Source organism: Heterodontus francisci, chromosome 1 (genome assembly GCF_036365525.1).
Source record: "Heterodontus francisci isolate sHetFra1 chromosome 1, sHetFra1.hap1, whole genome shotgun sequence".
Taxonomy (NCBI): domain Eukaryota; kingdom Metazoa; phylum Chordata; class Chondrichthyes; order Heterodontiformes; family Heterodontidae; genus Heterodontus; species Heterodontus francisci.
Genome location: NC_090371.1, coordinates 38,045,438 through 38,059,073, shown reverse-complemented (window position 1 = coordinate 38,059,073; position 13,636 = coordinate 38,045,438). Strand labels below are relative to the sequence as shown.

The following is a 13,636-nucleotide window of genomic DNA, read 5'->3' as shown; positions in this document are numbered from 1 at the left end:
AGACATGGACGGCCGGTGGGTCTAATACCAGTGGCGAGCTCGCTGTACAATGTGTCTTTGGGGATCCTGCCATTTTCCATGCAGCTCACATGGCCAAGCCATCTCAAGCGCCACTGACTCAGTAGTGTGTATAAGCTGGGGATGTTGGCCGCATCGAGGACTTCTGTGTTGGAGATACAGTCCTGCCACCTGATGCCAAGTATTCTCCGGAGGCAGCGAAGATGGAATGAATTGAGACGTCGCTCTTGGCTGACATACGTTGTCCAGGCCTCGCTGCCATAGAGCAAGGTACTGAGGACACAGGCCTGATACACTCGGACTTTTGTGTTCTGTGTCAGTGCGCCATTTTCCCACACTCTCTTGGCCGGTCTGGACATAGCAGTGGAAGCCTTTCCCATGCGCTTGTTGATTTCTGCATCTAGAGTCAGGTTACTGGTGATAGTTGAGCCTAGGTAGGTGAACTCTTGAACCACTTCCAGAGCGTGGTCGCCAATATTGATGAATGGAGCATTTCTGACGTCCTGCCCCATGATGTTCGTTTTCTTGAGGCTGATGGTTAGGCCAAATTCATTGCAGGCAGCCGCAAACCTGTCGATGAGACTCTGCAGGCACTCTTCAGTGTAAGATGTTAATGCAGCATCGTCAGCAAAGAGGAGTTCCCTGATGAGGACTTTCCGTACTTTGGACTTCGCTTTTAGACGGGCAAGGTTGAACAACCTGCCCTCTGATCTTGTGTGGAGGAAAATTCCTTCTTCCGAGGACTTGAACGCATGTGAAAGCAGTAGGGAGAAGAAAATCCCAAAAAGTGTGGGTGCGAGAACACAACCCTGTTTCATGCCACTCAGGATAGGAAAGGGGTCTGATGAGGAGCCACCATGTTGAATTGTGCCTTTCATATTGTCATGGAATGAGGTGATGATACTTAGTAGCTTTGGTGGGCATCCAATCTTTTCTAGTAGTCTGAAGAGACCACGTCTGCTGACGAGGTCAAAGGCTTTGGTGAGATCAATGAAAGCAATGTGGAGGTGCATCTGTTGTTCGCGGCATTTCTCCTGTATCTGACGAAGGGAGAACAGCATGTCAACGGTCGATCTCTCTGCACGAAAGCCACACTGTGCCTCAGGGTAGACGCGCTCGGCCAGCTTCTGGAGCCTGTTTAGAGCGACTCGAGCAAAGACTTTCCCCACTATGCTGAGCAGGGAGATTCCACGGTAGTTGTTGCAGTCACCACGGTCACCCTTGTTTTTATAGAGGGTGATGATATTGGCATCGCGCATGTCCTGGGGTACTGCTCCCTCGTCCCAGCACAGGCATAGCAGTTCATGTAGTGCTGAGAGTATAGCAGGCTTGGCACTCTTGATTATTTCAGGGGTAATGCTGTCCTTCCCAGTGGCTTTTCCGCTGGCTGGAGAATCAATGGCATCACTGAGTTCCGATTTGGTTGGCTGTATGTCCAGCTCATCCATGACTGGTAGAGGCTGGGCTGCATTGAGGGCAGTCTCAGTGACAACATTCTCCCTGGAGTACAGTTCTAGGCAGTGCTCAACCCAGCGGTCCAGTTGTTTGCGTTGGTCAGTGATTATGTACCCTTATTTAGATTTGAGGGGGGCGATCCTCTTGATGGTTGGCCCAAGAGCTCTCTTAATGCCATCATACATTCCTCTGATGTTTCCGGTGTCTGAGGCCAGCTGAATATGACTGCATAGGTGTTGCCAGTAGTCGTTTGCGCAGCGCCTGGCTGTTCTTTGTGCAGTGCTTCTGGCTGCTTTAAGTGCTGCAGATGTTAACTCGCTGGGGGCTTTCTTGTAGTTCAACAGTGCAATGCGCTTAGCGGCTATGACAGGTTCCAGCTCTTCATTATGAGGTTGAAACCAGTCTGCATTTCTCCTCGCACTTTTGCCGTAGGTGGTCAAAGCTGACTCATAGATGGCGTCTCTGATGTGGGCCCACTTGGTCTCAGCATCCCCTGTGGGAGTGTTTTGAAGGGCTGACACAAGGGAATTTAGAAATTTTTGTAACAGCTGTGGGTGAGAAATTCTGCTTGTGTTGATGCGCGGGTGGCCCTTCTGCTTGGAATGATGCAACTTCTTTGGTCTGAGTCTAACCTTGCTGCACACCAGGGAGTGGTCGGTGTCGCAGTCCGCACTGTGGAAGCTGCGTGTGATTTGAACACTGTTTAAGGAGGCTCGCCTTGTGACAATGAGGTCTAGCTGGTGCCAACGACGCGATCTTGGGTGCCTCCATGAAACCTGGTGACAGGGTTTAGTGTGAAAGAACGAGTTGGTGATGCAGAGGTTATGATAGGTACACAACTCAAGCAGCCTCTGCCCATTCTCATTCATCCTTCCAACGCCATAGCGCCCAAGGCAGGAGGGCCATGAGTCATGGTCGGCCCCAACCCTGGCATTAAAGTCCCCCAGCAGGAATAGGTGTTGGGGATGCTGCTAATGATGTTATGGAGTTCCTCGTAGAACTGATCTTTAGCATCAGGTGGGGAGCAAAGTGTTGGAGCATAGATGCTGAGTAGGTGTACTGGACCAGAGGTGGTGAGCAGTCGGATGGACAGTATGCGTTCCGAGCCATTTGAGGGAGGCTCTATCATGCTGAGCAAGGAGTTTCTGATGGCGAAGCCCACTCCATGCTGTCTTGGTTCTTCAGGATCCCTGCCCTGCCAGAAGAAGGTGTAGTCTTGCTCTGCTAGAGATCCACTCGCCGGGAGGCGTGTCTCCTGAAGTGCTGCAATGTCTACATTGAGTCCACTGAGCTTGTTGTTAATGATGGCAGTCTTCCGAGAATCGTTGATTTGTGTAAGGTCTTCCAACAGGCCAGGACACATAGTTCTGATGTTCCAGCTTGCAAAGCAAAGGGCGGGTACCTTCTTTCCTTTTTTGGTGTTGTTTGGTGCGGTGTTTCAGTCCACCTTTCGGGCAATGACCCTGAGCTCCAAGCACCCATTGAAGCAGGTAGACTGTGGCGGGACAGAACCTTATTGACCGGGGGCTGCCCGGTTTGAGGCGGGCGGTAGCTGTCCACTGAGGTGCGATGACCTCTCCCACTGACAAAGGCAACCCGTGGCGCCCAGTTTCTACGCCAATTTATCTGGACTTTTAACCTGTAACTGCTGCCTTCCGTGTTGTTTCAGTCGCTGTGAGGCAACTATGGAGTGACCTCTCTATGGCGCATGCCTGGGCGAATTTATGGAGGTTGAGAGTTGCCCAGTCGTCACAACCCCCCTCTCGGCCTTTCTGGTGGGGTCCAAAGGAGTGCACAGCACGACGTTTGGCACCGGTATGGCTGCAGGAACTGCCGGAAACATGCCAAAGGTGACACATGACCGCCTACGGTGTTCCGCTCCGGATTGTCTGTTAGGGTTTACTCCCTTAGCCTTGGTCTCTGCCCACAAGGCAGTGGGGTTGTTAGGGCCCCTACACAGGTGTAGGATGATGCCAGTGGGAGGAGGGGATGCGAGGGGGAGGGGTGGAGGGAGGGGGGTGCAAGGGGGAGCTGGGAAGGGGGCTGTAAGGGGGTGGGGGGGTGCAGGGGAAGCGGATGGAGGGAGGGGGGTGCGAGGGGGAGCTGGGAAGGGGGCTGTAAGGGGGTGGGAGGGGGGGTGCAGGGGAAGGGGGTGCCGGGGGAAGATGGTGCGAGGGGGGGGGGCTGGGACGGGGTTGTGAGGGGGTGAGCTGAGAGGGTGGAGCAGGGAAGGGGAAGGGGGGGTGGAAAGGGGGGAAGGGGAAGGGAGGGGAAAGCGGGTGCAGGTAATAAGCCATTTCCTCAGTTCCTCAGTAATGATATATTTTTCATCATTACTTCCTCCTTCACACTGGCTGTTAATGATGGAAGCAGTATTGATTAGGCACTGGAGAAAGTAAAATTCAATTCAAAGGACTACAGCAAGTACTTCAAAAAATTCTTGTAAAATTTTTATTTTTCAAATTTGTAATTTGATCCCTCACTACACTGACATCTACCTTTGCGCATTCTTCAGTGCCCCTTCCATTTTTTTTACATGTTTCCCCACTTTAAAAAAGTTCAGCACGTTAGGATTTCCTATGGGAATACCTTTCTATCCGTGTGTTCCATTTAGGGGGAAAGGAAAGTACTTGCATTTATATTGCATCTTCTAAGACCTCAGGACATCCCAAAGCGCTTTACAACCAATGAATTAGTTTTTGAATTGCAGCCACTGTGGTAATGCAGTGAACTGCAGAAAGCAATTTGCACACAAGATCCCACAGACAGCAATGACAGAATAACCATAGAATCGGTTTCAGCGAGGTTGGTTGAGGGCCGAATATTTCCAGGCACTATAGCGAATACCCCTGCTCTTCTTCAAATAGTGCCACAGGATCTTTTGAGAGAGCACAAGGGAACTCAGTTTAAAGTTTCATATGAAAGATGACACTTCCAACAGTGCTTAAATTTAGACAAGACTGGGAACTTAATGTTCCACTTTATAACACTTTCAGAAGGGGAAATAAGAAAGTGACACTAAAGTATTACAAAAGAAGGACAATACAGACAATGAAATCAGGGAGGAGGAGTGTGAAATATTAGATGAAAGTAACATAGTGAGAGAGAAAGTATTAAGGGGTTTAACATCTTTGAAAGTGGATAAATCCCCACGCCCAGATGAAATGTGACTGAGGTTGTTAAGGGAAGCAAAAGAAGAGATAGCAGAGGCTCTGACCATCATTTTCCAATCCTCTCTGGCTACAGGTGTAGTTAACATTTTACCATTGTTTAAAAAGGCAGAAAAGGATAGTAATTACAGGCCAGTCAGCCTAACCTCAATAGTGAGAAAATTATTTTGAAAAAATTCTAAGCAACAGGATAAATTTTCATCTAGAAAGACACAGATTAATCAAAGACAATCAGCACAGATTTGTTAAGAGGTCATATCTGACTAAAATATTTGAGGAGTTAACAAGGAGGGATGATGAGGGTAGTGCATTTGATGTAGCCTATATGGATATTAGCAAGGCTTTTGATAAGGTCCCACATGGCAGACTGATCACAAAAGTAAAAGCCCATAAGATCTGAGGTGCAATGGCAAGTGAGATCTAAAATTGGCTCAAAGGCAGGAAGCGAAGGGTGTTTTTGTGACTGGAAGGCTGTTTCTAGTGGGGTTCCACAGGGCTCAGTACTAGGTCTGTAACTTTTTGTGGTATATGTCAATAATTTGGACTTGAATGTAGGGGGTATGATTAAGCAGTTTGCAGACGATACAAAAATTAGCCATGTGGTTGATAATGAAGCTGTAGACTGCAGGAAGATATCCATGGAATAGACAGGTGGCAGAAACAGTGGCAAATGGAGTTCAATCCGGAGAAGTGTGAGGTAATGCGTTTGGGGAAGGCAAACAAAGCAAGGGAATATACAATCAATGGTAGGAGACTGAAAAGTGTAGAGGAATAGAGGAATCTTGGAGTGCATGTCCACAGATCCCTGAAGGTAGCTGGATAGGTAGGTACGGTGGTCAAGAAGGCATAGGGGATACTTGCCTTTATTAGCCGAGGCATAGAATATATGAGCTGGGAGGTTATACTGGAACTAGTTAGGCCACAGTAGTAGTACTGCACCATAGGAAAGATGTAATTGTACCAGAGAAGATACAGAGGAGATATATGAGGATGTTACATGAACTGGAGAATTTTAGTTATGAGGAAAGTTTGGATAGGCTAGGGTTGTTTTCTTTGAAACAGAGAAGGCTGAGGGGAGACCTGAGGGGTGCACATAGAGTGGATGGGAAGTCCCTAATCCCCTTCGTTGAGGGGTCCATAAACAGAGGGCATAGATTTAGGGTAAGAGGATGGAGGTTTAGAGGCGATTCAGGGGAGATTTTTTCATCCAGAATGTGGTGGGGTTCGGGAACTCACTGCCTGAAAGGGTGGAAGAGGCAGAAACCCCCATAACAAATAAACAGTATGTGGATATGCACTCGAAATGCCGTAACTTACAAGGCTAGGGACCAAGAGGTGGAAAGTGGGATTAGGCTGGATGGCTACTTTTTTTTTATTCATTCATGGGATGTGGGCGTCGCTGGCCAGGCCAGCATTTATTGCCCATCCCTAATTGCCCTTGAGAAGGTGGTGGTGAGCTGCCTTTTTGATCCGCTGCAGTCCATGTGGGGTAGGTACACCCACAGTGCTGTTAGGAAGGGAGTTCCAGGATTTTGACCCAGCGACAGTGAAGGAATGGCGATATAGTTCCAAGTCAGGTTGGTGTGTGACTTGGAGGTGAACTTGCAGGTGGTGGTGTTCCCCTGTATGTGCTGCCGTTGTCCTTCTAGTTGGTAGAGGTCGCGGGTTTGGAAGGTGCTGTCTAAGGAGCCTTGGTGCATTGCTGCAGTGCAGCTTGTAGATGGTACACACTGCTGCCACTGTGCATTGGTGGTGTAGGGTGTGAATGTTTGTAGATGGGGTGCCAATCAAGTGGGCTGCTTTGTCCTGGATGGTGTCGAGCTTCTTGAGTGTTGTTGGAGCTGCACCCATCCAGGCAAGTGGAGAGTATTCCATCACACTCCTGACTTGTGCCTTGTAGATGGTGGACAGGCTTTGGGGAGTCAGGAGGTGAGTTACTCGTCTCAGGATTCCTAGCCTCTGACCTGCTCTTGTAGCCATGGTATTTATATGGCTACTCCAGTTCAGTTTCTGGTCAATGGTAGCCCCTAGGATGTTGATAGTGGGGGATTCAGCGATGGTAATGCCATTGAATGTCAAGAGGAGATGGTTAGATTCTCTCTTGTTGGAGATGGTCATTGCCTGGCACTTGTGTGGCGCGAATGTTACTTGCCACTTATCAGCCCAAGCCTGGATATTGTCCAGGTCTTGCTGCATTTCTACACGGACTGCTTCAGTATCTGAGGAGTCACGAATGGTGCTGAACATTGTGCAATCATCAGCGAACATCCCCACTTCCGACCTTATGATTGAAGGAAGGTCTTTGATGAAGCAGCTGAAGATGGTTGGGCCTAGGACACTACCCTGAGGAACTCCTGCAGTGATGTCCTGGAGCTCAGATGATTGACCTCCAACAACCACAACCATCTTCCTTTGTGCTAGGTATGACTCCAGCCAGTGGAGGGTTTTCCCCCTGATTCCCATTGACCTCAGTTTTGCTAGGGCTCCTTGATGCCATACTTGGTCAAATGCTCCCTTGATGTCAAGGGCAGTCACTCTCACCTCACCTCTTGAGTTCAGCTCTTTTGTCCATGTTTGAACCAAGGCTGTAATGAGGTCAGGAGCTGAGTGGCCCTGGCGGAACCCAAACTGAGCATCACTGAGCAAGTTGTTGCTAAGCAAGTGCCGCTTGATGGCACTGTTGATGACACCTTCCATCACTTTACTGATGATTGAGATTAGGCTAATGGGGCGGTAGTTGACCGGGTTGGATTTGTCCTGCTTTTTGTATACAGGACATACCTGGGCAATTTTCCACATTGCAGGGTAGATGCCAGTGTTGTAGCTGTACTGGAACAGCTTGGCTAGGGGCGCGGCAAGTTCTGGAGCACAGGACTTCAGTACTATTGCCGGAATATTGTCAGGGCCCATAGCTTTTGCAGTATCCAGTGTCTTCAGTTGTTTCTTGATATCACGTGGAGTGAATCGAATTGGCTGAAGTCTGACATCTGTGATGCTGGGGACTTCAGGAGGAGGTCGAGATGGATCATCAACTCAGAACTTCTGGCTGAAGATTGTTGCAAATGCTTCAGCCTTATCTTTCGCACTGATGTGCTGGGCTCCCCCATCATTGAGGATGGGGATATTTGTGGAGCCACCTCCTCCAGTTTGTTGCTTAATTGTCCACCACCATTCTCGGCTGGATGTGGCAGTACTGCAGAGCTTAGATCTGATCCATTGGTTATGGGATCGCTTAGCTCTGTCTATCGCATGCTGCTTACGCAGTTTGGCATGCAAGTAGTCCTGGGTTGTAGCTTCACCAGGTTGACACCTCATTTTGAGGTATGCCCGGTGCTGCTCCTGGCATGCCCTCCTGCACTCTTCATTGAACCAGGGTTGGTCTCCTGGCTTGATGGTAATGGTAGAGTGGGGGATATGCCGGGCCATGAGGTTACAGATTGTGGTTGAGTACAATTCTGCTGCTGCTGATGGCCCACAGCGCCTCACGGATGCCCAGTTTTGCATTGCTAGATCTGTTCGACATCTATCCTATTCAGCACGGTGATAGTGCCACACAACACTATGGACGGTATCCTCAATGTGAAGGCGGGACTTCGTCTCCACAAGGACTGTGCGGTGGTCACTCCTACCAATACTGTCATGGACAGATGCATCTTGTCAGCTAGCACAGGCACAATGGGCCAAATAGCCACCTTCTGTGCTGTATATTTCTATGATTGTCATGATTCTATGTAAGGATATCCTCAGGTATTTTTAAGAATGAATCAATATAGATGGAAATTGAAAATAGCAAGGGAAATGGTACATTATAAGCCAGCAACCAGTGGAAATAAGATAGAGGTGTTGGGTAGAGCATGGCTATCCGACCCAAACCCGACAGGACCCGACGACATGTGTCACGTTTGGGTTGGGTCGGGATGCTCTTCCGGGTCCGGCATTCGGGCTCGGGTCGGACACAGTGACAGCCAGGACTTCAAGGCGGGAAACACTGCACTAGTCTGCAGTGAGCGATTCCATCCAAGCTACAGCACAACCTCTTTCATATAATCAACTTTATTCCGGTGGTCGGATCGGGTCGGGCATGGGAAAAAATGAAAGGAGTCGGGCTTGGGTCAGATGTGGTTCTGTCGGGCTCAGGTCGGGTTTCATTTACAGACCCGAGCAGGCCTTTAGTGTAGGGCATAAAGGAGGCTGAGGATTTCCTGCAGTGCACCTTCCAGGAGCTGGCCGCCCTGCAGGTACAGAGAGTTCAGGAGGAATATTAAGTGGGTGGCCATCTGGGAGGGTGCAAAGAGGCAGGCGTGCAGGGATCCACCGGGAGTATGATGCTCTCAAACCCGTTGTCAGTGTTATATACTGGTGAGGGCGATGATATCCCGGGAAAGTGTAGTCTGGAGCACATCAACAGCATTGTGGGGAAAATTATTTAACACGGGGCACAGCAAAGTCTAGAAATGCAGTAATTGTAGGGGATTCAACGGTCGGGGGATAGATAAGGTCAACACCAACAGGTTACAGAACATTTTCCTTGTTCTTTTCCATAGCTACTCTAAATCTAATGATACTGTGATCACTGTTTCCCACTTGCTCTCCCAGAGAATCGTGCTCCACTTGCCCTATTTCATTCCCCAGAACTAGATCCAGCACGGCTTCCTTCCATTTTGGGCTGGAGACGTACTGATCAAGAAGTCATTCAACGGTTTAAATTAAGTTGGAATGGGGTGGGGTAGCAGGATGAAGCATCAGAGAGGAGATAAAAGGTGCACAGAGGACTGGAAGAGGCAAACAGTTTTAGAAAAAAGGGTAGATCAAAAATATTTCAGACATGGGGAAATATGGGGCAGACTAAGATGGATTTAAAATGCATGTACATAAGTTCATGGAATGTGATAAGTATGGTTGGTGAGCTGTAGGCGTCACATGGGATTACAATATAGTTGCAATAGTGGAGTCCTGGCTCAAATAAGGCAAAGAATGAGCACTTAATATTCCTGGCTGCAATGTAAAGCTAGGGAAGCAAAAAATGGAGGAGGGTGGCAGTATTAATCATATTACAGCATAGTTCCAGCACTGGAAAGGGATGATGTAGTTGAGCGGCCAAAGACAGAGGGCTGGATTTTACCAGCCCCTCGACGTTGGGGGTCGTGGTGGGGGGGCCTGGAAAATACTTCCGGGAGAGGCCCAGCACGGGCCTCGATGCCAGGAAGGTCCCACCCCATATTACGTGCATCAGCGAGGCCTCGTGGCAGCCCTCCTGCCGCTTGGCGACGGGAACCCAATTAAAATATGTCAATTTATTTAAATTAATGACTAAGTACTTACACCGTCACGACAGCCGTCCCACTCAAATATTGTTGAAAGTCAATGTTAATAAATTTCGGGGGGGGGGGAAGTTCGGGATCGGAAGAAAAGTTTTTTTTGGCGGGTGTGGGCAATTAATAACGTGATTAGTCATGGGGGGGTGGGGAAGAGAGGGGATTGAAACTGTGAATAAAATTTTATGATAATTTTCTCTCTCCTTTCACTTTAAATATTGAAATGGTCTAGAAGGGCCTGAAGCCCTGTAAAAATAGCGGCGACACCCGCGCAGTGGCGCCAGACACCATTGCCAGGGATGTTTGAAGCTTGCCACTGAGATCGGCGGTGAGCTGGAGAAATTCAGCCCAGAATCTATTTGGTTATAACGAAGGAGCAATAGAGGAGCTATTGCACCGTGGGGTGTGTACGAAAGGCCACAAAATAATGGGAAGGAGATAGAGTTGCAAGAAAATTGCAGAATGATGCAAGAAATTTAGAGTAGTATTAATGGGAGACTTCAATTACTCTAATATAGAAAGGGAAAATAACATATAAGGGCAAAGAGGGGAGGAATCCTGAAATGTGTACGAGAACTTTCTTGATCAGTGTGTTTCAAATCCAATGAGAAAGGAAGCAGTGCTGGATCTAGTTCTGCAGAATGGGGTGGGCCAAGTGGAGAATGCTTCTGTGGAAGAACATTTGGGAAACAGTGATCAAAATATCACGAGACTTAGAATAGCCATGGAAAAAGATCACAAAAATAGAGGAGGATGAAGGTATCGAGGAGATATATTAATACATATTTTGTTTTGCTTTTTATGAATGGTGGTGAAAGTGAGAATAGAGGAGTGTTATGACTGAGGTGAGAGGAGTGCAATATCTTTTCTAGTCCCACTTCTCCGCAGCTCACAACATATATTTTTAAAATGTTTACTCAGTTACCGATTCAGTCAATGGTATACTCTACTGTTTATCCCAGAATAATAGACACCAGCCAGGTTTCTTGAATAAACAAAATTATCAGTTTATTATCAGTCAAAACTTATCCAGTAATGAAGTAAAGCATTAACACACAGATTTAAATATGAATGTTCCCTTTTAAAATTCCACACACACAAACTCACACACACACTGAAAAAATGCTGAAATTGTCTCTGCAGAGGTCTGTTACAAAAAAAAAAGACAGAAAAGAATACTTTGGCCAAATACTTGCCAATTCTTGAAGAAAAAAGAGACTATACGGAAGGGAGTCAGTTGTCCCTATTGGTCTGGCATCCAGGTATACGGAGACGGGTCACTGGGACCTTTTATAAAGCCGTTCTTTTCAGGCAGCGTTGAGAATTAATCTGGTGGGATTTCCAACTTCTCAGGAGAGATGCAGCACCAGGGATTTTTGTTCTCCCACGCTGGATCTTTGCAGGGTTTCTTCAAAGAGATAGAGAAACAGGTGAGCTGGCTGGTTTCTTTTTCCTTGGCAGGCAAAACATCAACTGTCTTCAAAACAGTTTCACACCCCCAACTGAAGCAAAACAATATCTCAGAAGCGAAACCAAAAACAGAAAGTCAACCTCCTGACCCCCATAAACCTTGACATGTGGCTTCTTTGTAAACATCTTCCCCAGGTCACCAAGGTTTCAGTTGTTTATTGAGTTTAAAGCACATGATTTCCAGCAAAGGTTGTTTTCAAACAAGATCTCAGTGTCCTTTCAGTGAACTGTCAACAACAAAACAAAGTCCAGCATTTATGAAATCTGCAGTCTTCAAATGAATCCATCTCCACAATTTAAATGAGTCCTTAAAAAATCTTAACAAAAATATAGAAGCATCTTAATAACAGGAGGATAATGAACAATCATTAGAAAAACCATAGAATAGGAATTGATTCTAAAAAAAGTTGGCAGAACAAATCAGTACATTTATTGAATTCATTTCACAACCTGAACTCATTGCTAGTCCAGTCTTATAATCATGACACTGCCATAATCCTTGAGGGATGATAGGTGGGGGGCAGGAGAGGTGCTGTAGGAAGTCTATAATCTAATAAACATACATACACTCTGATGAAGCGGGCTTGTTTGGCCAAACCATATTTAGGCACATCAGGCTCTCTCATTCATCATTTCAGGATGCCAGTTTTTTTTTACATTTGAGGGGAGATTTTCCAAAGATTCACATGTTGGGAAAACCATCAGCATGCTTCCCACTAATTTATTCATTATGGTTCCAGATCAAGAACACGGTGTCTTACCTGAAGGACTTGGTGAATATCTCCAGCATCTAAAAGGTGTGAGATTTGTTCCATCAGTGTTTGTACTTCTTTCCGTTCCTTCTCATTATTGTTCAGCTTTTCATTTAAGGACTTAATGATGTTGAGCTGTTCTGTTTTGACATTGGACAGTGCTTCGTCCTCCACTTTCTTCAAGGCTACTATGATGTCTCTGTATTTCTGAGATATTTGCATCTGAAGGCTTGCTGATGCAGCCTATAGGCAAATGAAGACAAATAGAGCTGCAGTGAATCTAAATAATGCAGTTGAATACATTTAATGACGTATTTTAGCTGTTATTGGTCACCATTAAGGGATATTAATAAAAGGTTTCAGAAATGTCAAACATTTACAGTGATGCATTGTATTAATGGATTAACATATGGGCATGCTGCGTTAGAACATACGGGCATTTTGGGGTAGTAGAAGATAAAGATATTTCAAGAAGGAGGAAGGACCATTGAGCCACTGATCCTCCTTCCAGTATCTTAATCTTCCATTGTGGCATCCAGTCTAATTCTGAAGCCCCCATTTTAATCCAACTTGCCTGAGAAGATTGGGTTGGGTTGGGTCAGGTGCTCGATTTACACCCTGCCAGATGTTACTCCCCACTAACTTCAATGGAGCGTAAAATCAGGCTGCATTTAAATCAGATGCCTGCTTTCCTCAGGGGATTTAGGTTAAAGTCAGGGCTTTGTTGTTTTTTGCCTCAATTGGAACATGAGTGTCTGCAGTTGGTCTCCATTTCCCAGCCAGTTTGAGTACACTGGATCACTGGGAGGGACTGTGGTAACACATGGCAGGTGCCACTAGCAGCACATCTCAAGCATCTTCACACCCTCATCACGGGTTGGAAAGTGCAGAAATTGGTACCGTCAATAGTGAATGCTCAGTTCGCAGCCTACCACACCCCCAAAAGCTGATTTAAGGCCCTTTCGATTCCTTTGTAATAATCTCTGCTATAAAAGTATTTGGGAAATTACCCATCAAAGGAGGACCAGGCCTGGACTGTAAGATGGGCCCCACCTGTTCCAGGGTAGAAACTGGTGCATCTCTATTCAATGGCTATACCAGCTGCCACTGGCCCACTCGGCTTCTGAGAACATGGGAAGCTTCTGCCCATTCCCTGTCACTAGCTGCAGTGGGAATGCACCAAAAAGGCCAAGAATTTTTAGTCCCATATTCTTGTGCATGATTCAAAGTTTGACTAGGTCAGCGTGCACAAAGCAGTTTGAGACTGCCTTCTTGAGGCATGGTTCTGAAATTATACTTCAATGCACCTGGGAAACACTCAGTTCTTAGATGTAATGGAGTCGAAGTAGGGCTGGAGACATACGATGCTGGCTCTCTGCCCCTGTACACCAACCTGGAATGTCTATGGGTGGGAAGTGGAATGCCTGCTCCTGCAACTGGCTCAAAGGAGTAGGTG

At 47.0% G+C, this 13,636-nt stretch overlaps 1 protein-coding gene across 1 annotated transcript in view; it reads right to left on the bottom strand.

The window, feature by feature from the left end:
* LOC137376078 (E3 ubiquitin-protein ligase TRIM39-like) overlaps positions 1-13,636 on the bottom strand; it is an 86,538-nt gene that overhangs the window by 30,454 nt on the left and 42,448 nt on the right. Inside the window, exons 2-3 of the mRNA XM_068044505.1 lie at positions 12,190-12,423; positions 9,160-9,320 (exon numbers count right to left, since the gene is read on the bottom strand). Coding sequence (XP_067900606.1) covers positions 9,160-9,320; positions 12,190-12,423 — 395 coding nt within the window. The remainder of the gene's footprint in view (positions 1-9,159; positions 9,321-12,189; positions 12,424-13,636) is intronic.